This window comes from Microchirus variegatus, assembly GCF_963457635.1.
Source record: "Microchirus variegatus genome assembly, chromosome: 11".
NCBI lineage: Eukaryota > Metazoa > Chordata > Actinopteri > Pleuronectiformes > Soleidae > Microchirus > Microchirus variegatus.
Genome location: NC_139812.1, coordinates 8735447 through 8763208, shown reverse-complemented (window position 1 = coordinate 8763208; position 27762 = coordinate 8735447). Strand labels below are relative to the sequence as shown.

The 27762-nt window shown below is 41.8% G+C and overlaps 1 protein-coding gene across 1 annotated transcript; it reads right to left on the bottom strand.

Moving 5' to 3' along the window:
• Window positions 1–154: 154 nt before the first annotated feature.
• Window positions 155–25948, bottom strand: LOC310934445 (sprouty-related, EVH1 domain-containing protein 2-like). The gene is made up of 6 exons (XM_083898173.1): window positions 25602–25948; window positions 9985–10177; window positions 9224–9392; window positions 8702–8766; window positions 4046–4204; window positions 155–3787 (listed from the first exon to the last, which is right to left on the bottom strand). The coding sequence occupies exons 1-6, from the start codon at window positions 25625–25627 to the stop codon at window positions 2996–2998; spliced, it is 1404 nt and encodes a 467-aa protein (XP_083754299.1). The 5' UTR covers window positions 25628–25948; the 3' UTR covers window positions 155–2995.
• Window positions 25949–27762: the final 1814 nt, after the last annotated feature.

The window sequence follows — 27762 nt, the reverse complement described above, 5'->3', positions numbered from 1 at the left end:
TATTGCTGGTATGCATTCTGTTCCTTTACTGTGATGACATTGATGTTGGACCATATTTAGACATTTAGTTGAATATACCTTTAATCCAAGAGTGAAATTAATCTGCAGACTCACGTGTGGTTTCACTGTTTTCTCTCATTTTATTGGAGGCGGAAAGACACACATTTCACTTTAGTTTTCTCACAGACCTGGCCACCCTTCAGTATCTACAAAGTACTTCCTGTTCCTTCTCGAAAAGCATGAGTTACATCCATCGTACATGTTAGAAACAGTTATTTTTAAAAAACAAAACAAATAGAAATAAAAATGTACAACATACACTTGATATATATAATATAATTTTTGCTCTTTTTTTTTTTACAGAGGTAAAAATACTAAGCGTAAAAAAAAATTGGGTCTAATTCATTACAGGGAGTTGTTTCTTTTAGTTTTTCAATTTAAATACACGAGGAGGATAAAAGGGGATGCGTTCAGGCACTTGTAAATGGCTCTGACATGTGAGGACACACTCAGACGAGACCGAGAATAGATGGCATGTCTACACACACACAAACATACACAGACAGACACACACAGACACACTTTACAATCTGATTTGCCCTGTTCCTGATGCATCACATCACTGAAGGATGTAATTATACATGGATAGGTGTTAGTATGTGATTGCAGATTCAGCTGATCCCAGTAGCTTTGGATCAAGGAAAGGGATGTGGCACACACACAGGACAGGATGTATGAAACAGACATAACCGGGGAAGGAAAGACATCCTCAACATTCTGTATTTCAACTACAGTAAGTAAGGGACATTTCCTTGGCAAAACAATCAGGGATGGATGTTTGTTTCCAGGACTTTTTTTTTTTTGACTGCCAGTCTTTCATCAAAGGACCCGACTGATGTCCTGCCTCTATTTATTTGATATTTATTTTCAGAAAGCTCATTGTGTTCCCAGTCACATACCCCCCCAAAAAAGATGGCATCGACCAGGCTTCGACGAAGCTAGCTAGCTATAGCATCCGCGCTGGTTGTCACTTTAGTGTAGTGCTGCTGTCACCGTGAGGGCAAACATTAGGCAACACTGAGATTTGATTTTCCTTTAAGAGCTTGAGTTTTAACTGTTGGGATTCTGAACTAAGCTTAGTAATAATAATAATAATAATAATAATAATCTTTTGCCACTCCGCAACAGGTGTTGCGACGGGCTAAACCTGGCATGGACGGGAGTTCATTACCTATTTGCAGTAAAATATTTTGTCTTTAAAGGAATAGTTTGAGAGTCCAGATGGAGCTTGACTAAAAACAACACACATATATATATATATAAAAACAACCCTTCCTAATTCCGTCTGTACATTTTCTTGCCTTTGACTGTACACACGGCTAGGCTATGCTATGCTGAGCTAACTTATTTTTAATGCACACATGAGTGGTATCAATGTCCTCTTTCAACTTTCAGGAGGAGTGGAGTCATTTTCTAAAACATCAAACTATTCCTTTAGAAAAGGTTAAAAACAAAGGTGTAATGTTCAGTTTTGCACACGTCTATAATGATTTCACATAATAGGAACTGCTGTAAATTGAGTTTTCTGTAGAGAGTGAACATGCTCAGAGTAGATTTAAACACATTAGAAGTGGAGGGAGCTGATTGTACGTCGCAGGCAAACTGGAGTCCATAGTTTACATGCTTGATGGGAACCGTTGCGTGACACTTCCTTTTCATTACAAAAATAGTTTAAATCAAGTTTCTAGGTGTACACGATGAGACTGATTGCTTGGAGCCTTAACAACACTCGCGCTTTCTCCTTTTTCATTCGAGCTGACATCTTCAGAGTGGGGTGGGGGTGATTCTCGGAGCTAGGCCCCAAATCTTTAAGGCAAAACAGGCGTTTAAATGGATCTCCAAACGAGCGAATGCTAACGTCCTCGATGTGAAATGGACTTCGGAGGGAATAAGAGCCTTAAAATCTCACTCTGCTTCAAGTGTATGGTGAAATAAAACGGGCGGAAATAAAAACAAAAACCTGACTGGAATTTGGAGTTCCTGATTTCGGTGATAGTTTAGGCACTGTTTGAAATAACATGAAAGGAGCAGGGAGAGAGAGAGAGAGAGAGAGAGTAGTGTAGCATGACTCGAGGCACCGGCTCTTTCAGTGAGTATATCGCACGCACACACACCAGCACTTCTTTTTCTTTTTTCTTTTCTTTTTTGCTGGTGGATCGGTTCAGTGAGAAAATAAATAGGATAAAAATTAATCTTTGGGATATTAGAAGATGATTAAGATGGAGTACCACGTTGTTTGTTTCAGTAAACAAAGAAGATGTCGATGGCGGAGAGAGCTATGTGGACTATATACACGAGCTTAACTAGAAGCTGCAGCACAGACGACAAAAGGCCTCAGCGCACACTTGGAAGCATGCACATACACCATTCACACACACGCACACACACACACACACACGCTTACATAAACTTGCACATATAAAGAGGTGTAGTGTCTGATTTCTCTGGTAGCTGGAGTTGAGGTGGCCTGATATTGGAATAGAATATAAACAAAATGGCCACGCATACATCAAAGGACAGAGAGAAAAAAAATAGAATAAAGAAACAATTCAAGTTCTTTGACGCCAAGTCAGTGTACAAAGTATAAAGTACCTGCATATGCGATACATGACATATAGGTCAGCTATAAAAAAAAAAAAGGCCCCCTGAAAAAAAGAGTGCTCTCTCACTAGAAACAGAGCGTGAAATGGCCACGTGAAGAGAGGTGAGAGAACTTTCTGCCGTAAGGGGGAGCTTATCTTCCCAGGCCGTTCAGAAAATGCACCAACTATTTTTTTGGCTTATTTCAGTGTCTGGAATTTGTAGAGAAACCCAGAGAAACCAAGGCAGAGAGCGAGCAGCCATGACAACTTGTCCTCTTGTGCATTTCCCCATCCTTCCCTTTCCCTGTGCTTGCGTTGGGTTTAGATTTTTGTCCATTTCCAAGCACGGCGGCTCAGCTCAGGGCCTTGTGTCGGCCTCCGCAGCACCCGCACGTGAGCCCCGCCCGGTGGCAAGCATGGAGAGGCGGATAGAGGCAGAGGCAGGGCGCCACCAGAGACAATCCGAGCAGAGCTAACCAGCGTGTACCGAGCCGGCCTCCCCCACTGCCCTCACCTCCATCACAGGAGCAGGGGTCTGAGTAGTCCCCCTCTGGGTCAGACATGCAATGGTAGAGCATGGTGTCTGCTAGCCACATGCAGCTGACCCGCCGAATGCATGCCCGCACAGGGTCCGGAGCATCCTGGCACCGGCCTCTCCGATTGTCGGTGATGTAAAACGCCTCGCCACAGTGCTCGCACTGTGCACGCTCCATTCCTCCCTCTTTCCGCCCCTTCCCGCCATTGGTGGATGGCGAGGAGCTGGGGAGGAAAGAGCGGGGCTGTGTGGAGACAACAGAGGAGAAGCCTTGGCGATAGGAGCCACCGCCGCGGCCCTTAACGGTCAAGGGTCCAAGGGCAGGGTCAGAGTCTGAGGGCGACAGGGCCGGTGCCAAAGGGTAGGTGTAGTCGTGCTTCTGTGCATCAGTCTTAGCAAAGTGGACATAGGACTCCGAGTCTTCCACTTGGATGAACTTGTCACGCACAGTGGCGTGGCGGTAGTCCTCATAGCCCCGGAGCCAGGGGCGATCCGATTGCCGTCCGAGGCGATGCTCTGTGGTTCGCTCCCAACTGCGCTCCCGAGGGTTGATGCGTACAATTTCCTCGTCCTCCTGGAAAGTGACGTGGCGGGTAAGCCGAGGAAACGGCTGAGGAAATACGGAGAAAGAAAGGTCAACACAAATGGCAGCGGTTTCGGTTAAGCAGTAAGTCGAGCTATGGCTGTAGCAGTTTAATTGGACAAATGTCCTCGTCATGGCATACAAGCTGTACTCTGGTTATTTATATAGTCTGGTTTTAGTTGGGACTAACAACAATCCATGATTTCTTCAATTAATAAAGAAAAGGTTCCAATAGAATCGTTCTGGGGTGCAAAAATGTGGTATAAGCAGACACATTTGTCTCACCTGGTCCAAGAAGAAGTGGTCTGAGAGCCGGTAGGGGTCATGGAGGTCATGGCGATGTCCCATCACACACTTGTGTCTCTGCGGAAGAGGCGAGGACTCCAGCGGCTGTAGCGAGCCCTCCAGCTTCTGGGAGGAGTTGGATGAGCTGTCTGTGGTGTTCTGAGGGGACAAACAAACACAGGATGTGGGTTGAAAGCTGCTTTCTGATTGGACGGAGCGGACGCCATGATTGGACAAAACAAAAACAGGAAACGTCAGCGCATGCCTTTGACCCGGGGAAAACAGGAAGTGTGCGTTTGGATCATTGTGTGCAGGCTTAACTTTAGACAACAACACGTGCCATTAAAAAAAAGTCACCAGGGCCTAAAACTAAAATAAAAAGTGAAGGGTGACCGCATCTATTTATGACATTACCCCTTAGTAATGTTACCATGGTGACGTGTGAAAGGGCTGTACTTGTTTTGCTGTGATTTAACATGCATTCTAAAACTGATGGTTCTCATTTGACCCACATTTAGTGTACAATCATTAGTGATGAAGGTGGACACAATGTTAAAAACACCTAAAAACACCATGAAAAAAAGACCATAGAGTTGAACTAGTGCCTCTGTGAAACAGTTGCTGACCATTGATTGTCCTGTGCCCTCAATCTTACCTTTTACTCATTCCACATTTTCAGCTGTGTGTGTGTGTGTGTGTGTGTGTGTGTGTGTGTGTGTGTGTGTGCTTGCGACAACAGTATCCTGCCCCCCCACTTCCACTAAACGCAGTCAGGGCTCCACTCCAACTCAAACCTTGGCCAGACACTAGACGGCCGGTCCGCTGCCGTGCTCAGCGCTCAGACAAGACAGATTTTTCAGACAGGGCCCACAGGGGGTCAACCTCTGTGGGTTACCGCGGGGTATCATCTGATAGGAAAGGTTTGGACTTCTGTCTCGTCATGTCATCTTGCTAATGTGTGCGCGTGTTGATGACAAGTCTGACCCAGTGAGAAGGGTGCAAGTGTTTTTGTGCAGTAAACCGACCTGGCTTTGGCTTCTGACATCGGAGCTGTCGTGAGTGACACAAGTAGATTTGTTCCATCTAGTTAGTCTTAAAAAATAAATTGTTCATTCACAGAATCCACGCAGGAAAAGTTTAGCCATGGACCTTTTCCAGGAGGAAACAAACAAAAAAATTACCCCCCAAAAATCAAATGAGATGGGTAAGTGTCCTTTGGCAAAAACAAGGAAACGGTGGCTGTAACTCAACTCAAATCAAGCAAATTGGGGTGTTAATGATTTCATGCAAATGAGGAAGTGCATGGCACATGTATTCTCTTGAATGGCCATTAGGGGGTGACTCCGCTTGTTGCTAAATCTGTACAAGGATCTGTTTCTGATTCAATTTATAACATTAAATGACATTTTCCTTAGAAGTTTATGGTCTCAATGACTAGTTTCTTCTTATGAAAGTGTCCATTATGGTCCCACTGAGAGTCACTCTCGCTTCTCCAACTCCACCCTTTTATTCAAAAATGGTCTCTTCTGGTTTCCACAAACCAAGACGGCACTGGCCCAAACTGCAAAACATCTAGGTTTCAGACAGGCACGTCACAAACCAGCGAGTGACGTCACAGTGGGTCACCGCTGTGTCTCGATTTGAGACGTTTCACTCAACGGCACAGGCACGAACGTCACAGAGGCTCGAGAGAAAATGTCAGCGGATGACCAAAGTCATTACGATTTATCAGCTCCAGCTTGAGTGTCTCCAGCTGCACGTTACGCAGCACTGAGCTGTTTTAGCCTGAACGATGTGGCACAACTGAAACGAAAAAGGAATCTGCCAAATCTGATAGGGTGATCTTTCTACAATCAAAGATGTTTTTGTGTAGTGTAAACATGGGTCAGTGTGAGGTTACATCTTCAGGAGATCTTTACTTACTCACTTGTTCTCGAGCTTAATGAAACTGACAATATTTTCCCCGCGCGTGCCAAAGTCTGGCACTCCAACACGCATAAAACTGATGCTAGGAATTATTTTTCAGGGTTATATGACCCAGATCTGGTGTGTGTCTGTCTGTCTGCTGAAGCTATCCCTATTATATCCTGTTCCCCACATGGAAACCACCATGCTGAGAATTTCCCCCAGCTTTCTTACAAAGCCCTCAGAGCAGTTGGCCAAAAATAACATAAAATGCTGCCTCCACTCCTGGCTCCGCCCCCCTGGAGAAGACATTACCGGGAGGAGGAGCTGATATGGTTTAAAACCAGTCTGACTCTGGCCTCCACGGCTGCAACTAATTCAAAACACAGACCAGACTTTCTGCTGCAAGCTCCAGCAACACAAGAGGACTCAGAGACGGAGAGGAGTTGAGGGGAAGAGTTTATATTTCTGGACATCCGCTCTATATATTTTGGCCCAAGGCTGGACAGAGGGCATTTCAAGTTATTTTCTGACACAAAACATGTTCCAACTCAAAGCTCGGGAGTATTCATCCTTCAACAGGCCCATCTTGCTCTCCTGGGATGAGCTCAGAATTGCTTCAATAGCTTTCACTCCCCCCTAGTAGTGAATGAGCCAAAATAGAGGCAGAGAGAGAGGAGACGTGCTGAAGGGAGGGACAGAGGAAGGGTTGGGTTAAGTTTAGGTTTGGCGAACGAGGAATAATTTAGGGAAGTATGTCCATCCTAGCTCTCCTACCCTCCATCCTCCCCTGTCCTCCCCCCAGAGGCCGTAAATCTGCTGCAACATTTCCCTCTGTCCACGACTGCCTGCCGTGCAAACTATCGCTAACTTCAAGAAAAGCCTGATCGTTAATTCTCTGGTGCAGTTGCTTGAGGTGTTACCGATCAAAATGTTCCATCAAGATCTCATACACTGTACCTTCACTTCTTGCATCCAACAAGTCAAACTTTGTTTTCTTTCAAAAAATGCCACAGCAGACACGCGGAGACAAAGCCGCACAGACAAAACGGACAAAGAAAAATGTAAATTCAGACAGCGACTGTTTACGACCACATACACCAAGTAAATAAATGAAAGAGACAACCGGGAAACAGTTGCCTGTGCACTTTTTCCACGATGTCCGACAGTTTTCATTTCACTCGCCAGTGGTTTAGCATGCTATAACCATGGCAGCGAAATAATAAAGGTAGAATAAACCTAAAACCTAGACCCATATATGGTGAGGGCATCCAAGCCTCACTGACCGTTAGCTAGCTTGGCTCTGCCCTTTTTAATCTTCCTACTGAGCACTGTTGAAACAATCAAGAGACAATTCACAAAAGAGAATTCCTTAATTTGTTAATGCGCTTGCTTCTATAAAGCAGCACATATCTGCCAGGAACTGGCCCTGATTCATTGCACTGAAAGCTTTTACTTTCCTGAAAACCCAGTGCTCCATTTCAGCGATTACCCCCCCCCCCTCCCTCCTCCTCCATGTGTTTGTATGCGTCTCTGTGGTGGCTGTACACTCCCAGCAGAGCACCTATTAGTCTTGGCCCTTACAGACAGCTCAAGTCAAAGATGAACCATGAGGCACTTCCTCTCATAAATCACCAGTCCTGCACTAAGCTGTGAAACAGCTGCTTGCTGCTAGAATGGTGGCTGCTCTCCTTCTCAACTGGGAGGGTGCAGGGAGTGCAGTGTGTGTGCTGCTGCTGCTGCTGCTGGAGGTGGGGGTCACCAGGAGAGAGGGAGGTGGAGGAATACAGGAAGTGACCTTGTGGCCCTGCCTGCTGCTCCTGGTGTCATGTTACCGGGTGGGGGGAGGGGGTCCTCCGTGCTAACTTAAGGTACAAAGGCCCTGACACACAAAACAAGATGCATGCTTCATGCACTGAGGCAGGTATACGTGAAAGAAAGAGGGGGAAGCCCTTCTGCTCTACAGATGAAGGGAAGTTTGAGACGATTTGGATGTCGATTTTGGATGTTGACTTAATAGTTGCGTCACTCCAGGGGTTTATATACTTTATGTACTACTTCTTATACCTGGAGATGCTGACTAAGAACTAGTATTAACTACCTTAGGCTACATCTACATTACTATGTTTTTATATAAAAATAGAGTTAGCAGATAAAAATTATCTGCATCCAGTTTCAGAAGAAATTTGAGTCCATACTAATACACCTAAAAACATAAATCCCACATTACTGTTCAGGTAAACCAGGCTTCAGTGCAGTTCGAACAACAAAGTAGACCATAGTTTTTAGTTTTTTTGTGCTTTAACGCGGCTTTTCGTCCACAGCTGATTGACGTGGATCGCATCCAAGTGTCTCTCCACGAACTGAAACAAATTCACCACCTTGCGATTACAACACAATGCCGTTTGCTCATTAACAACAGCAGAATGGCAGAATGTTATTCACCTTGAATTGAACCTTGAAATAGCATCCTGGTGCTGCCTGCTGCCCCTGGAGACTCAGAGACTCCCAGTGTGGGAAAACTGAGAACACCTGATTGCACACCTCCATGACGCACAGGAGTGACAACCAGATAGGCTCCAGAGATGTTGTACGCCTCATCTTAACCTTGCTCTGAAAACCAACTACTGGAAAGTCACGGCTTTTGTACCTAAATGGCTTATTTTGTCAAGTGATAGCACACAGACAGGCCTCTACAACCCATTATCTCTGACCGTGATAGTATATGAATGTAGGAAACATCGTGCTTACAGTGAAGACGTCATCGTCGCCCAGCTCGGCCTCATTCTGGAGTGCTGTAGAGGAGGTGGTGGAGCCTGTAGAGAGAGACGAGCAACACATTGTAATTCTCAAGGATCAAAAGGATCTTAATCTGCTGATAAACTGTACTGCAGTGATGTAGAAATATCCGTGTGTCAATAAACTCAAGTCTCCAACTGGCCTTCAGTGAAGCTGGTGAAGACTTTGACAGTACAATATTCCTACTTGTATTTGAACATACAGTTAACATTGCAGGCAGTTTATAACTTTTGGGAAAACATTTGGGGGGGAAAAAGTGAAGCTGCCTTCACTTTTTAAGATTTATTCTTCTCCATAAAGTCCACCACCATTCAGGACTAAGTGATTATACCTGGGGATTTGGACACAACTCTGTCGTAGCCCGAGTGTCTCCACTGCATCTGGCCCACTGGGACTCTCTTTTTCCTGACAGATCTACTACCTGACAATGTGTTCAGCTAAGTTTATGGACAGCTGGAGCGCAGCACGGCGTACCTTCAGCCAGATCCTCTATTGCTTTCCGTACCCCCCTGTCGAAAGCTCTGGCGTCCGCTGGACTCTGGAAGGACAGGCCGCACTTCCTATCCTCCACTTTCCAATGATGAAATGTGGGCGTCGCTATGGTGTACACCAGATCCTTCCTCAGCGGACAGTCCAGGATCACCTGTTGATACAGCACACAACTTTTTCTTAGCTCTTATCCTTAAAGGGGATTACATTTAAGATAATACAAATAAACCATAGAAATATGCAATTTTCACTTATCAGGAAACATCAAATACTGGCTTCACCAATGAGCGAGTCACCAATAACATGCATTGTATATTCACAATTCACATTTTTATTTACAGCTGGCAAACCTTGTTTATGTTTTGGTTTGGTGTTTTTTTTTCTGTTGTGCCTCATCTGCGTTAGGGGTTAGGCCTGTTACTAAACTAAAAAGCCTCAGTACCCCTCTGAAAAACATATCGACTGCAGGAGAAGAAAAACAACAGCGTGCATTGGGGAAATGTTAAAATATATGAAGTGGAAAGGAGGTTGGCTATACCCAATATCACTTTCATACACATTGCTGGCAGATATATAACATATAAATAAGCCTGCTATTCTAGCTCTCAACATGATGATTGTCAGCAGCTGATTATAGCAGTATGGTACATATTTTTTTGTGTTTACAGTATATGGTACCAAAATAACTGAATAAAATTGAAATCAGTGTTGACATATGTTGAATAGTCACATAGTTTGTGTTTTACCTGCTTGTCCCGTAGTCGCTCGCCACGGATAAGGAACTGGGAGCTGCTGGAGGCCGGCACGGGTGCCAACTCGGGCGGCAGGAGGCGGCACACGCCCACTCTGGTCAGAGCTCCCCCGTCCTGGGCCAGCCAGCCGCCACTAGAGTCGTCCCGTGTCATCACCACCGCTTTCACACGCACGATGTAGCTGTCACTGGAGAAAGAGAGAAGGACAGAGCCGTAATGGTTAGAGGTAATATCAAGAGAGTCTTTCTTTTAAATACATTTTTTCATTTGTCCTAATGTCACGTCAGCTTTTGAAACAAAGATCAAGTTGAAATAAGACTGTTTTTTCGTTTGAAAAAAATCAACATCAGTTTTTATTTTGTAGCTGGGTCAGAGTGAAACCTTGGTGACATATAGTATTATCATAGTATTATCGGAATGTATCTAAATTGCCCACAAGTGCAACTTCCTGCACATGGACTTTTCTGTGATCTCGTTTCCATTTAATTTGTGTTTTCTTTGCCTCAACTACCTACTATCTACACGCGATGACACTGCAAGTGACGTCAGAGAACAGGTCATCATGTAAGGCAAAGGAGGTGTCAACCAATACTTAAAAGCACAACAATTATAGCTACCATGTTTGGTTCAAAATTCATTTCCACTTTGACTGTATGCAAATACCGTAACGCTAGTATTAGCAGCCAAATTTCTGAATCAGTACTAGAACCAAAACAATCCAGTCATGGTTAGATTCTCGTGTATGTGTACAATACATCAACTGCAGAGAAACAAACACTTCCCTCCACAGTAAAACCACAAAAAACACACAGAAGTGACGTGTATGAGATAAAAATCAATATGAGTCGTCACTTCTTGGCAAGTCCAAATATGGTATGTTGAAACCGAAGGGCATTAAGAGATAAAAACCACACAACCAGCACTCACAAACTAAATGGAAAATAAAACTTCCGTTGATTTGTCGAGCGAGAGCCTCCAGGTTTGTTGATGCCACAGCAGTTTATTATAGAGCTGGATTCACACATTGGCAGAATGTTTGAGGGCGTCTCAAGTCACGAATCTGCCTGGTGCTCGCTGTGCTGAGGTGGGAGGTGTTGCACCGGACAGGACACTCAAAACACCAACGAAATGTAACACAAATGCAGCTTTCTTCTCAGTTGCGCAAAACATAACCGAGAAGAGAATGAGGAAATCGCCTTGGAGGAATTAATTAAAAAACTGTTTTGTGAACTACACGTTTAGTCAATTGTCTACTCACTAAACTAATCTTATGAAGAGATGAGTGACACTCATTATATGGTTTACAACCTCAGATGATTTGGTCTAGTGATTGTACAGAAACATATCTATTTGTGTTTGTATGTTTTTGAGATCTTGGAGATCATGATGACCACTGATGTTGACCAATATATCATAATGAAAATTTGTATACTATCTATATCTTATATCTTATACCAATGTCATTCCTGATACACATTTGTGTGCATACAACAGTGAACTGGGGCTGTGTCAGACAGATAATACTGATACTGTTTAGTTTATATACAGCAGGGGCCTCACACTCAAATGACCTCAGTCCGGGGTGGGTGATATGAACTCAAAATGATACCACAATATTCCACCATGACATCGCGAGTATATTATTTATGACAATATGTCACAGAATTTCAAAATAACTAATGACAAAAAAAAGTCCCTCTGCAGCCAATTCAATCCTTAGTGTCTTAACCCTAGAACGCCATTGCCGGGTGGTTTTCACCCTCGCAAATACATTTATGTGATTTTCATGAAAACCGATGAAAAGTTTTCATCTTCATTATTTTTTTTCTAGAAATTTTTTGTTCCCAAATTCCTAATTTTCCAGTCATTTTGGAGCATTTTTATATGTTCCCCTCATGATGCTTTTCTTCCATTTGTTAGACATGACACAGTTTAAAATCAAAGAACACTACTCAAATTTGTCATGTATAGTCATGTTTTGATATATTTTGATGACAAGTACTTTTTATTGGGTGTATTTATTATCTCGGGTAAAAATCACCTGGCGTTAGTGATGGTGTTTTGAATTTGAGCGATAGTGTTCTAGGGTTAAAGTGGACATATTATACCCTATTTCTCCAAGTTAACCTAGTTCCCTGGTGTCCTAATTGAACATGTCTGTGACATGCTTTGGTCAAAATACCATAAGAATGAAGCACCACAGCAGTTCAATCACCCTGCCAAAACAGCCCTGTTCAGAGCGCTATGTTTAGTAGTATCTCTTTAGGTCCACCTTAAAAATAAGTAAAACAAAACTTAAGGGACAGGAAATGACATCAGCCACAGAGGCTACTGGGAGCTAACAGCAGTTAACATTTGGAAAAGTGATCATTTGCAGGCTCTAGCAGGCACATTGCCGTCATATAATAACATGTATCCACTGGACAGATAAATCCTCTGAGGCTGGACGTTTGTGTAGAACTCTGTGCTGCACTGTGGAGCCAAGAATAGAACTTTTCGCGGACTTCCGGTTTTCGGATACCGTGTTTTACGGACAAAGCGAAACAACAATTCCAGGAATTTAGCGTCTTGTGATGTCCCAATGAGCACGGAAGTCAACATTGCGTGTTTCATCTCCTGTACTTAGACTGAGGAGGACCACAAAAACATGAGTGGGTCATCTTTTTTCACACTTTGCCGACTGATAGGACCTCCAGAGTCCCAAATATAAGGATTTAAATGATTAAAAAGTTGATTTTGCATAATATGTCCCCTTTAAAGACACTGTAATGGTGGTAGAACACAAGCATGATAACAGTCGTCCTCACAGGGACACGATGGTGAATGACCTGACAATAACAGGATGTATCCAATTTGTGTGTGTGTGTGTGTGTGTGTGTGTGTGTGTGTCAACTGAAAGGAGAAAGAGCAACATTGAAAGAGAGAGGGAGGGAGAGTGGGAGTGAATGAGAGAGGTGTTGTTATATAATTAGCTTAGAGACAGTGCAAGGATTTCATGTAAACTCACACACACACACACACACACGGAAAGGGAAAAAAAAGAGAGTGAGAGAGGTGGCAAAACTGGTTCACCAGCTCCCACCCACACACATTCATAAAAACTGACTGAATGACAGACTGACTGACTGACAGACGGCAGACAAACAGCCCGTACAGAAAAGCAACCACAGGTTAACCCACAAGATTTGTGCTGTGTTGTAAAAAAAAAAAACACGCACACATAACATCCTCTTCTTCAACATCATCATTTTACAAATGTTTTTTTGTCAGAATGTCTGTTAGAATATTAAAGACAGCTTATAAAATAAATCTAGCTTTGTCAAAATATAAAGTTTAATTGTCATTTAACTAGAATAAACGCCAACATTATGGATTTGATTGAGGCCTAAATAAAGTGAGTGGAAAAGTAAAACTGTTGTTGCCAGACTGGAGTTCACCGAAGGATAATCATTTCATTTGTTGTGCCAAACCATAATGAGAGGAGCTAAATAGCTATTCAGGTTCTTCTTAGTCATGTGGGAAACTTGAATGGCAACAAAGGAAATAATAGAGATTTAAAATAGAAACAAACTATTTATATTATGTATTGTTGCTCTCTGGAGGCAAATTAGCTTTAAGTAAGAGGATAGATTGGTGATTCTTTAATTATTTATTATTGAGGTTCTGTGATTATAAATGTGACTACTGAACAACTAAAATGAAAAAAATACTTGCATAAATAAATATTTTATTTAGATTAATATTCACTATAATATATATTTAATATACATTGATATAGTCTTTTGTTGCTGGTGTTTACCACATGACTCACACGTCTGGCTCATAGCATTAACTATGGTCATGGTATTGGCTTAAAAACTAATTCTCAAGGTTGAGGCCTGAAATGCCCAAACAGAGGGGAGAGAGCTTAGGTCCCCCTGCTACAGTTTTAAGATTTACCTTAATCACATTTTGTCATATTTTACATTTTTATTTAAAATTTTATCTCTTTTTTCCCCCTCTTGTCTTCCATTCTATTGTGGACTGATTATACAAAGGTCATGGATGATTCAAGGTGTCTTGATGCTGCTGATCTCTTAGGTAAGGAGACTTTCTTGGTTGAATGCGTCTATTGAATAGGGTTTGGTATGGGGATTGATTTTTGTATGATTTTGTATCTGAAACTCTTGTCAATAATTATAATAATAATAATCAGAATAAATAAGTATATTGAACGTAATGTACGAGACAAGGCTGAGACCTGTGACGTGGCGTGTTCTACGCGATTTAGAGGACATCCTGGTGTGTTTGAAGGAATGCTTTGTACTAACAGGGTGTCTGAACTTAATCACTATTACAACCAGGAAATTGTGAACATGACACTAAAACACTGTTACACTTACACACAAAAAACGTTTTTTAATCTGTAATTATTTCTTGTTTTATTCTTGTCTGTTTATAACTTCTTTTCATTGTTTTGTAGCACTTTTATTATTATTATTATTACTTGACAAAACTTAACCAGAGTTCAATGGTTAAAGGTCCAGTGTGTAAGAATTAGTGACATCTAATGGTGAGACTGCAAACTGCTCACCTCTCCATTTAGTGGAAGGGAACTCCGGTGGCCTTTGCATACCAGAAAGGATGTTTTGCGTAGTAAGCTTCCACTTCAAAAAGTACAACCATGCTCTGGTTTGTCCGTTTGGGCCGCAAAGCAAGATGGTGGCCTTCATAAAGCATGGCCCTTATCTTAAAGCTATGAGAACAAAATACAATTTTAATTTAAAGCAATTATAAACTTAAAACATACTTATATGTGGTACGTTTCTGCCAATAAACCCTCCAGGATGTTGCACTCTGATGCAAATAATGCATTAATATCAATAAAGGTTTTGTATTTAAGCACCACCGTGGCTCAACATGACCAAAACATGTGTACGACACATTCACTTACAAAACCGCACATGCAGGCTGCCAACATACAGAAATAACACTAAATTCTGTACTATATAAGCACATGTGCTTTAAGATACACGATACCGGCTATCAGCTCTCTGAGATGAACTTGTCACATTTTGGGCCGTCTTGTGACCCGTGTTTAGAGTCTCGTCTGCCGACAGGCCCTGTAATCTGTGGCTGGAACACACAGACAGCCACAGCCAGCAGCAACGTGCTACTTTAATACACTTGGGAGTGACCACACATTCTGGCATAAATACACACAGACACACACACACACATACAGTACGTTTGGGAACTGTGAATCTAATTCCGTCTACACGAATGTTGCATGAGGTACCGACGCTGGAAAAAGGACTGTGACGACTACTTTGAGAAAAGGTGGTTTATACTCTATTTATAATTCACAAGACCAATCATTACATTTGAAACCTTTTCCCCTAAACATTGTGGTTTCTTCAAATCTGACCAAAACCAGTGAATTGCAACCATCATGAGCTTTAAACCTGTGGCATATTTGAGACTCAAACTCCAAACAAGTCCTGTTGCCTTCGACTAACTACTGAGGATGACTATGACCTGGATGACTGACTGCAAACACGCTTCAAAGTCTCTGCTTGGTGGGATGAGGATGTAAAGAGATGACTCAGCTAAGAAGAAAGATTGGGAAAATCAACACCTAACTTCTATGGAAAGAGCAGACAATTCATGCATCACATCCTCTTCTAATTTAATCTGACCTGATCAGCAACAAACAGGTTGAAGGAGCAGGGCGTGTCTGATGTCCAGATATTCCGAGAGACAGTGTGAGCAAGACTTACATTAACATTTAACATGAATAGGATGGTACACAATTAAGACATTATTATTATATTATGTATTAAACCACATGCAAACATGTTATCCTGACTATAATTGTACTAAATCCAACTTCTCAAAGTCAGACTAATGCTAACGCAGTAGGGAGTTGAAGTACAACTGCACATAAATGTACAATCAGACCTAAAGTATTCAAACGCGCTCTGTGCATGTTTCACGGTTCCCGCCCCTGCACTTTGACCTGAAAATAAAAGAAGTGTGTGGACAGCAGAAGACAACAGTGAGGGGAAAAAACATGGCTATATCCAGGCCGGTACATAATGTGGACTGACAAGAAGGACCAATTTTTGTTCTACCAGCTTAAAGAATTAAATATTTTAAAACATGCTATGTCAGAGGTCAACCAGAAAATGTCTAATACAAAGAAGCAGAAACACAGGCTTGTGCTTGTATACTGGTACAAGGACATGTGTCCAACAAAAATGGCATGTGCATTAAAACATAGCGACTTTCTTAAAGGTCGGCCAATAGCAAAAAAAAAAACCAACCACCAACTTCTTCGCTGTCTCAGTACAAGTACGGTAGAATTTTAACTGACTCCTTATGGACTTTACACAAGGTACAAACATTCCTCCATTGCACTATTAATTTGTAACCTTTTATTTCTGTACCTGGTCCACACACACACACCTTGCAAACACGAGTGTATCATAATCAGGAAGTGAATGGTGGGTGGAGCACACACCTGTAGATTCCCTGCCAAGCCACATTGGTGCACCATCAGTGAACTCTTAAGTTCCCTCTGTGATGTAAACCATGTCAACATTGATACTGTCAATACATTCATTATTAAAAACAACACAAAACTGTAGCTGTAAAACAACTCTCATTTAAATATGTATTTTAGGCCCTGGATTTTGCAAATACCTGACGTGAGATGTCTCTGTGACAATATTGCAATAAAACTGTAAAAGGGGGCTGGGAAGCAGCTGGCTATCAGGTCCGGAATCCAGCTCATGTGTGACAGATAAAGGGTCAATGAGAGCAGCCCAGCCGTGTGTGATAAGGGCGGCTCTACTTCCTCTGATAAGGAATGACTGGCCACACCTCTGACTGATCAACAGAGCCACATCCCTTCACAGGATCCACCTCGCACACACGTAGCATTTGACCTGTGTATAGTGATCAAGCAGTGACTGAATGTGCTTCACTACAATGGTTAGTTAAGTCATAGCTTGAATTGATGATGCATGCACGATGATGTTGGTGGTGTTTCTCGGCACAGAGCCACACTTCCCACACTGGGACAGTTTCTCATAAGTAGGCGTGGGCCACAGCTACTCCACATGATAGGGTTTTTGCTCAGTTTGACATCTTGTCATGATTTTTTTTAAGGATTACACATTTGTATGGATTTGAAAACCTAGACCTGTCACCATATCACTGTGTAGGCGCTGGAGATTGGTGTGGCGGCAGGCTATTTGGACTTGAGTTGCAACCGATGGCTCTATTACCAGTGTCTCATTTCACATGCTTTCACTAAAATGGCAGATATCATTGGCGCTGGAGGTAGAATAATTTCCATATTGTATAGAACATGTGTATCACACAAGTACAAAAAAATCAATGCAATTGCATGCATTTTGTCCACAACAGTAACCCTTGGATCCTTAAATGTACACTGTGTGTACACCATGTACTACATCTACTAATTAAAGGATATATGACTTGAATCATTCTTACATATTTCAGCCATTCGTTTAGTGTACAGATTTACATATTTGCAAATGCACAACTCTATGAACACATTGAGAAACCTCAATACACATGTGAAATCTGAGGGATCAAAATACAGACAGTTAACAGTGACAAAACTCTCCACTTTATATATTATTTCATTACAATAATGGCAACTATACAAGATTATTTATCTTTTGGGAGGAAAGCAGTGCCACTGTAGGTTATTATTTTGAAATGGATGGGAAACAAAACACCCAGAGCAAATGTTTGGAGTCAAAATATGTTGTACCCTCAACTTGATATCAATCGCTATTTTTAAGGTGATCCTGGAACCCCTCCATTTCTACTGATGTGGAAACAGAACTAAGAAAGCTGATTGGTTCCAAACCCCCTCTAGGTGAGTGAAAAGCCAACCCAGGTCAACCCCCTCTAATGCCTTGTATACTCTTATTATGTATTCTACTTCAGAAAAGAGTCTCCACATCAGTCTAAAAAAATTTACCAGTCTGAATTTTCCAACTGTGGTCTGATTGAAGGCCCACATGCAGTAGTAGCTCAACTGCCAATCACATTATTAGGGTGTTTTACTCTGACTCCAAGTCCAGTTGGACTAACTTGTCACCATGTATTTTAAAAGTCCGGTTTTACATAAACTGTTGAATGTCAATGGCAAACCTTGTAATTGTGCAGCCTGTAGCCTGGCTTCAGGGCACCAAACCTAAAAGAAAGTTTTGCACAACTTAACACTAGGAAGCCTGTTCACTCCCTTTGTTTAAAGATACATGTACATTATTTAAAATTACAACTACTGGGGCTGTGATGCTTCCTGATGTTGTTTGATAGCCTGAGGTCTGGCTTTGTTGTCTGTTGATTTAAAACTAAGATAAAAGTGTAAATCTTTGTTAGAAAATGTAATTTGTGCAAGATAAAAATGAACTACATAAACACAATGATGTCTCTCTCTGCAAAAATGCCAAACTGTGCATAAGACTAAACTATTGAAAGTATAAGTTCACCGGGTTCATGTACTGATGAGCTTAAACAAACAAAAACACCCCAGTGGTTTGGTGTGATGAGGGAAAAACACACTGAGTGAAGTGAATGAAAACTCAAGCTATTATTCTCTTAGTCATCCAGTCAGCTGATGAGCAGAGATTAGTTTAAAAAGAAAAAAAAACAGGCAAACAATCTGGGTCCATTGTTTGGTCTCTAGATATAAACAGCCAAGGCCATTATATTAAGGCTCCGGATAGCAACCAGTGATGAGCTGCTCCGTAAAACACAGGAAACGCTGTGAACAACGATCAGTTCCACATGATGTGTGTGTCTGTGTGTTTGTGTGTATAGTGTGGGGATTAATACAGTGAGAAAGTGCAAAGGCTTCAGTCAAATATTTACCATGCTATACATTTAAAACAAGATCGGAACACCGTCATATGACAACATATGAACTTGCAAAGAAGGGGACCCAAAACTGTGAATTATTTTCTATTATTTATTTTGACATAGCATACAATTTAAAAAATATAGAACCATCAAAATGGAATGATCTGAAATATGCATTGCTTCAAACAATGCACAATTATACATGTTTCAGTACAACAATAGACCATCACTATTACCATGGCAATGTAAATATACTGTTTATTTACAGCTCTCTAACTTTTTTTGCTTAAGTCAATTGAAAGAGAGTAAGTTACAAATGTAAGTCACAACAAAACACAAGTTTGCCTGTTACAAATGGAGTACGGCCGTAGATAAACTGCCAGCAACAGGAAATTGAAATCAGTCCTGCATCACAATCAATAAAAATCCTGTTTACAATCAGCTTTTTCACACATCTGCTCAATCATACAGAGATGCATGACACACAACTAGGTCCTCTGGCTTGCTGTTATAGCGTGTGCAATGTAGGAAATCAATTAGAAAGAGACAAGGTCAGTTGAGAGACGTGGTGCAAAAAAAAAAGGGGGGGGGACATTACATTCAACATATGCCTATTTGAGGAATCTAAAGTAGGATTATTCCTTTTAAAAAAAATGCACAGCTAAATGCAACGCTGTGGTAGAAAGCGACATGTTTTCTGTACAAACAATGGTGATGATGCACTCGCCGAGACAACAGCTCTGTTGTTCATTCATTACAAGTTATTCTGCCAATTATGCATCGTTTTGACAATGAGCGTTACCACTGTCCCGAAATTCCACACCTGTCAGGTTTATTATGGTCTCACTATCAAATGCTGCTAACATTTAAAAAAAAGAAATGTGTGTGAGGAACAGAACAATCCTGCTGGGGGAACGTGCAGACCGGCTGACTCCTCACTGCTGTGTGTGCGCCAGTTGATGAGTGCTTTTTGTTCAGGGATGGATTATATTTCGTTGCTACGTTGACCTTAGCTGAATGTCACTGGGCATCTCCTGTCCAATACTGACAGTGTACATGCTGACCCTGCAGCACCAACCACTCACCGGATCAATACATCCTCTGCTGGTGTTTTGACTCGGCACAGTTTGTGTGAGTGTGAGATCTTTCACTTCTGTAGAGGGTAATAAACGTCCTCGGAAGGACAGGGCAAAGAGTCACATCCTCCTGACTGGACATGGTGGCTGCATTAAAGTTAAGTTTAGAACGTGCTAAGCAAAAGAGCCTCACAGACACACTTTGTACACTGCCTGCTGAAAGCAAAGCAAAATGACACATCGAGTCTGACTGTGCTATTGAGCGGTTGAGGCAGGCATTCAAATTTGTGGATGTCACTCAATCTCAAGGGGGAAATTGAAGACATGCGGTTAACCTCTCGAAAAGTAAGACGGGTCATTATATATCTAACCTGCAACACAAGCAGCACTGTCATCATAGCAGGGTCAAAGGATACAATGATGACTCCACCCCACTATTACTTAAATAGTAAACACATTTTTATTACTTTTATGTGTTCTCCCCCACTCTGCTAGGTTGCGATATACCCACTTTCAGGTAGTCAATACCAGGCGTTTCCTGTTTATTATTTCACAGACAAAGAGCAACTTTAGCTGGCGGCTAGCTGTCAGCATGTTGAACACCATTCCATGTCTTTCTACAATGTATTAACTCCATAATATTCAATTCTTTAACCTGACGGAGCATAAATTTGGTCAAGATTTTGCCGTGCTGTTTTTCGTTACTTGAATTATTTCTGGGGCGGGGACTGTGGAACATTTTCATATCACCTAAGCAAGTTTGAGTCCAGTAAATCTTGTTTATGTAGTAGTTGTTCAGCTCTTATTTGCATTATCTCAGGGTGTTGGTCCAAGTTCGAGAAGTTCGATTTAGTTCAGTTTCAGTCAGGTTCAGATGTTCACATGTATTTTAAGTCCGGTTTGAGTCAGTCTAACACAATAATTTTTTTTTTTGTTGTTCAAATGTCATGTTAAAGTTCCGATTGAGAATACATGTTATGCGTGTTAACGTACAAACGTGTCCAAAGCACATTTCAGCTTCATCTACAGAGCCATCTGATACCCCACCTGCCATTATGTTTGTGAAAACGGTGCGGTCAAACACTCGGGACAGCCAGATGTGCAGAACACACATGTGCCAAGAACTGACTTGCTAAGTCAAGAAATAACAGGGGGCCTCTGAAAAAGAAAAGCTGACACTGAGACAGAACAAAGAAGCCAAATGTCAACAGCCCCCCTACAAAAAAAATGAAGCTGAATGTGGAAAAGGTGAATAACCAGAGCTGTGGCATGTTCGGGTGGTTGGTGGTGATGCTGCTGCAGTGGCCATGGATGAGGGGGCCCAATTTGGAAACTTTTGACTTCCTGCCCATAATTCATACTGGCTTGCCTGGACACCAGCTCCATAATCAGAGGGAAACTACTTCACCTTTTAACATGACAAAAAAAAGATAAAGGAGTGCCGTTTATTTCCTGCCTGTGTCCTATAGCTGGCTTTTATTACTGATAAGAAAACCACAACACACAAGCCAGCAAATAACTGCACATTGATTATTTCCTGTCACTAATGAAACAGTACATGCTTTTGTATGAAGCTGAACAGAACCAAGAGGTGACTATTAATATTTTACAGACAGTGTCTCATGTTTGGAGAATGATATAGCTGGAAATGAATGTGAAAAGCAAAGTGAATAATTGACCCAAGCTGACTTTTTCAAACAAAACACTGGTGGTGTTTTTTGTTTTTCAAAACAAGGCTGTAAGCTTTAAATATTATATTTCACAGAATATATAGACATGAATACAATAACCGTGGTCTCAAGACATCCAGTAAGAATTAAGGGGAGAAACATATTCCGTCTAAAGAGTTATGAGATTAGAATTAGCACTGATTAGGTAGATATTAGCATTAGCATTTATGAAAATTCAATTTGCAGGTCAAAGGGCCCATTGAAGGACTTTCCTTGAGGAATTCAAGCGCTTTCTAAAAACAAGATTTGTTCTTGCAACATGTTGATGCATCTAGTTGAATTTCCTGTGTTTATTTTTCAGCTTTTTTACCCCAACAGTGAATATGTTTTTTTTGTTTCTAATCTTACTTACGGATTCCAACACTGAGATAATCTAAAAAAAAACATATTTATCAGTAATCAAGCCATGTCTACATTGACACCAATAATCTGATTAGATTATGCTGTTTATATGAAGCATTCATAGAATATTCAGGGGAACTGGAGTGAATGAAAGCACTGCTTGCACTGTTGTGTAGAAAAAGAAATCATGTGGCGATTATATCAGAATGGTTGCTAGAAATCAATCACTGTATGTATGGACACTGGAAAAGTGAGGATGGATTGCATTCACACATGCTAAAGAATTTGCACCTCAGACTTCCTCTTAATGTGTTTTTATGATCGGATCTGAATACCTATTCACGTCACAGGTCTAATGTTCCAGTTTCCTTTAAGTCCATTGCTCATAAAATTCCAACAGTCATCATAAACTGATTGCATGTCTGCAAAATGCAAAACTCATCAGCATCTTAATCTGATTAGTGCTTATTTTGAGTATGACCTTATTCCGGTTGAGGTAATCAAAAAAATGCTCCTTAAAAATGAAGTGTCGGATTCAGACTAAAGTCTTAATCGAGTGTCTGTGTATACATAGTCATTACATCTTAACTCTTTATACCCATTGTCTGATTTTAAACCAGTAAACAGACTAATATCCAGTCTCTAATCATTATTACGAGGCCTGCATGTGGCTTTAAGCCTGGGTGTGGCCAGATGTGTATTCACTGAGCAGGAAAAGACCCACTCGCCATCACCATTGGAAACTTTTTAACATTAGTGTTGTAATTGAGGCTTCAAACCACTGTTAATATAGAAAAAACAGTAAATGTGACTCACAACAACAAGACCACACAAACAAGCCGGAGACTTTTGGAGCCATGGTGGAGAGAGGAGGACACTGTTATCTACTGTGGATCACTTGGACCAAGTCTCCACAAGACACTGGAGACACCTTTTCACAAGAACCATTAAACCTTTCCTGCCAACTGAAATACAATACTGTTCATCAGCTCCATCTGACAGAGAACACTAGTCTGGACCGTGTTTTTAACTCTAAATCTAAATCCCTGCACCCTTTAAGTCATTGCACACAACAGCACACCTGAGTAGTTTTTTTCTCTGTATGATTGTGGAGTATATAATTATACACTCCATGGCCACTTTACCAAGTACACATGTTCAAATATCCAATCAGCCATGAGTCAATGTGTTTAGACATGGTCAAGATGACCTGCTTAAGATAAAAAATGAGCATCAGAGTGGTGGAAGGTGATTTAAGGGACGTTGAATATGGCATAGTTGATGGTAACAGATGGGCACAACAACAATGTATACGGTTCACATGGAATGGGCTGAAAAACTGAGCTACAATACTGCGTTGATACCAGAGGTCAGAAGAATGACCCGATTGGTTCAAGATGATAGAAACTCAACAGTAACTCAAATAACCACTTGTTACAACCAAGATATGCAGAAGACAGTCAGAAGGGCTTCAGCAGCAGCAGACCACACTGTGTGCCACTTTATATTAAACAGTGGAGTATTTCCTTATATATCATTCTGATTCCTAATTCATATTCTCCATTATATCTTAGTCCTTACCCCTCTTCATTCTGCAGCTGCTGTACACACTCTTACATTGATTCACCTTATAATTTATTATTAGATGTTTGTATTCCTACTTCTGTATTTCTGTATCTCGTCAGTCACCCTTTCCCAGCCCAATTTTAACGGTTGCCTTTTTGTAATTTCCCATACTAAACATTCATACTTGTGCGAGTGAATGCAAACAAGAATAAAGTGTAGGTAAATGTTTGTCTTCAATTTAAGCATAGACACATACACACTTTAAATGGTGACGATGCTTCGCTGGTTAGATAATCAACAGATAATGTTAATAATGTGTCTGGGTTTACCAGAAAAGGTTGCATACGCCTGAGAATTAAGTCAGCTATAGCACTGCTATTGACACGTTTGTCTTAATATTTGGGTGGGAGTGCAGGATACAAACACACAATTAAAAAAAAATCAACGGCAACGCTTAGTTTTACTCAACATTTACGAACTGAATAATGCACAATTCTTTACTGTAGTGTGGTTAACCCTAAAAGAAATGATATATAATAAAAGGAGGCACCAAAGCAGAATCTAGGACAGTTCTAACATTCACTTTCCAACATGTATTTGTTATTTCCCCCGTCTCTCCGAGTGTCTAAACAGGACATAACAGCAGAAGCAGGAGCAGCAGAGCAGGCTGACACATGCTGGACTGAGTGAACACCAGCAGAGTCCGGTCACTTCAGTACAGTGCAGTGCAGGCATGAATGGGGACGCGCTGAAGGTTAGAGGGCTTTTATGAATGAGCCGGCGTCACGCCACCGCAGCACAAACATCCCCCTCCGGTGCCCTTCGCCCTTCCACCGCCACATTCCTGACACTGAGCTCAGTCTGAGCCACAGACACTGGAGTGGTCGGTGCTGTAATGGAGGCAGACTGAGGGGGGACAAACTGGGGGAGCAGTCATTTAAATAGTAGGCTACTCACATGCCTGTTGTGGTAAAGGCTCGCCTGTGTTATCTACATTGAATAACTGTTATAATATGTGTGTATTTAACGCGCTGACGGTTTTTTTTTACTATAAGCGCCATGACACATGCACTAAATGTGACAGGCATTAATATATATAGTTCCCTCTGTATAAAAAGCTAATTTTACGCTTCGAGTACTGTCGTGTAAAGTAGGCCCGTCTGTAGCGTATGAACATGTCCGTGGGCCTTTCTCTGTATATATATATATATACACGTCTATGTGTGGCGGACAGTTCACAGGCGAGGATTCAAACTGATACAAACGCGTATTCTTTTTTTCACATGACAAGCCGTCGTCTGCAAGTGGTATTTTTTATGAATGGAGCGCGGCAGGCTATGCAAATGAGAGCGATTGAGAAAGAGATGGCGGATGAGGCATATCGGATATCTCATATCCTGTGAGACTCCCCCCCCCCTTCGGTTGGAAGCAAACACACACAGATGTGGCCAAACAACGAGGCCAAATTGCCTTCGTAAACGGGTTTTTCTTTTCTGCCTTTTCCCTATTTTACAAACAAGAGGTGCGAGGAGTCGCTGGCTGTTTGTGTGTTTAGAAAAGGTGTAACTTCGGGGCGTGTTTTATTTTGCTAGTTGAACTGAGACCAAGGCCTTGTGCTGCTCCTGCTGCTTCAGATCCTTTCAGAAAATGTTTCCGATCCACCCACGCTTATTCCCCTCCTCCTCCTCTTCATTCTCTCTCGCCTTCACAAGACTGCTCTACACCAAAGGTGGGGGCCATAAGAAAAACCCTCTTCTCTACAGCACTGTCAAATAATGCAATGCCTCCCAGCAGCGTTTAAACACCAAGAACCATCTACGGAATCACACACATTATTTAAAAAAAAATTATTTTGTAAAAAAAATAATTAATAATTACGAAGGCATTAAAGGCTTCGTGTTCCACCAAGTTACCCGAATCATCTGCAACTTGTAGACACAAGGGGAAGCGAGGAAAAGAGAGACAGAGAGAGAAAGAAAGAGGTTTGGAGAGATCTTTGTGGCAGACTACTTACTCGTTTGGGTGTGTTTCTTCTATCATTTTCTCGTTTCACCTCAGGTAATGTACCACGGCGGTTGCATACTTCTCGCTCGTCATTCTTTCACCGCGACTCCTCCGTTTCTGTCTCCAATTCCGCATAAATCCCCCCTCTGCGCCTTTGTGCGAGTGTCGGCTCCGTGGCTCGCCTTCGAAAGCCTCTGCGCCTCCGTCTGCCTTCTTCCCCGCACTTCTTCCTCCCTCCGGAGCCACACGCCGTTCCTCTTGGATCGCGAATGTCCCCCTAATTTCCCTCTCCAACTTTAGGAGCCCATCGGCCCTTCAGTGGGTAACGAAGCCAACACAAGACAATTTAATCGCCGAATCCAGCTCTTCTCTTCGCGCCCCCCCTCCCTCCTTCCTTCCTTCCTTCCCTCCCTCCACAAACACGCACGGACACACAAAGCTACACACTCCTCTTCTAAACTCCTACAAGCGCATGTTTTCGCCGACGACTCCGGTTCCAGTTGTGCGTAAAAAGCGCGTCGTCGCTGTTGTTACCGAGGGGTGGCCCCGCTAGAGCCCCATCTCTCTCTACTCCATGTTGGATTGCAGGCTGGCGAGTAGCTCCAACGACGCCGGGGGAGGGAGGAGGAGGAGGAGGAGGAGGGTGAAGGGCGGAAGCGGTGACGTCGGTCTACATTTTGGTGAAGGGCCCACGATGGCTGTAAAGGCGTAAGGACCATTGATAAATGACAACCCTGCTTTAAAAAAAAAAACCTTCCCAGGGGGAAATGTCACCTAGATTTCCATCTTAAAGAATGACACATTCTTTTTGGAATGCAGCCTGTTTTATTTAATCGGAAAAACATAAAAAACAACAACAGCAACAACGATGTTTTATCAAGCAAGAGTGGATTATACAATGATTATATAATCACATAAACAACCAGGGTTTATCACCTGGTGTTTTGCCAATATGACTAAAAAAACGTGTCTGTATTTGATCATCCTCAAGGATTTTTCAGTTTCAGAAACTCCTAATGTGACGAAACTAAACATTAAAAGAGTTGTTGAGGATAATCTTGTTAGCCCCATATCTGCTCACAGACTTCCATGTAATCCATAATGCCCGCCTCTAAAGAGGTGAATTAGTCTGCGGATTGAGCTTTTAACGCCCATTGATCTCCGAGAGTGTGGGGAAGTTGGATGATTAGCAGCTTTTGTTGTCGTTGAGTGCCGCCAGATTTGTGTTCCTGCTCCAACAGTTGCCACTATTGTGTTTAGGTTCATGCTTGGGCATAAAAAAAGTAAGGAGAGAGAGAGAGAGAGAGAGAGAGAGAGAGAGAGAGAGAGAGAGAGAGAGAGAGAGAGAGAGAGAGAGAGAGAGAGAGAGAGAGAGAGAGAGAGAGAGAGAGAGAGAGAGAGAGAGAGAGAGAGAGAGAGAGAGAGAGAGAGAGAGAGAGAGAGAGAGAGAGAGAGAGAGAGAGAGAGAGAGAGAGAGAGAGAAAAAAAAAAAAAATCAACACAGATTGAAGTTATGGTCCTGTAGCGCCATCAGGTGGTGATTATTACGTCCTACACATTAAAAGTCAAAGTTCTGAAGTGCAGAACACTAATATAACCTGCAATAATGTTTACAGTAAATGGCACAAGAAAAAGTGAAGCCAAAATAAAAAATATATCATTATTGCTTGATTGGAAACTTCACAGATTAAGATAAAAGCCCACACTATTAAATGTGTAGAATTAAATACAATAAACAGTGACAGTGATGTTTCAGTGTGAATGGAATTTAAAGTTGCTATTGCATTTGATACATGGATATATGAACCGTTTCACCTGTGTTTTATACAAACATCCCAGCTGCTTCTGCTCTCTCTAAACAATTCCATATTTATAATAATTCTGGGCCATTAAATGTGCACACTTTGAATATTATTGAACGTTGAACGCTGTCTGCAAGGCTTCTGTCTCTAAAGCACATTTCCTGATTAGATACAACTATTGCATTGCTTTTTCCACACACTAGTCTGTGTTGACTGTAACACTTAAAGTGCACTCAAAGAAAGTTAGCTGATCACTGATCAAAACAGATTTATTTAAACATGTTGATGATATATACAGATTTTTACAATCATTCTAAATAACTAGCTTCTTATAAAAAGTTATTTGATGCTAATTAGTGATCCTTATGT

Coding starts and splice junctions, on each gene's coding strand:
- LOC310934445 (XM_083898173.1), bottom strand. CDS start 25,627: ATGATAGAAGAAACACACCCAAACGA. Junction 10,178..25,601: donor GAAGAAACACACCCAAACGA/GTAAGTAGTCTG, acceptor CTCTTTCTCCAG/TGACAGCTACATCGTGCGTG. Junction 3,788..4,045: donor ACCACTTCTTCTTGGACCAG/GTGAGACAAATG, acceptor GTATTTCCTCAG/CCGTTTCCTCGGCTTACCCG.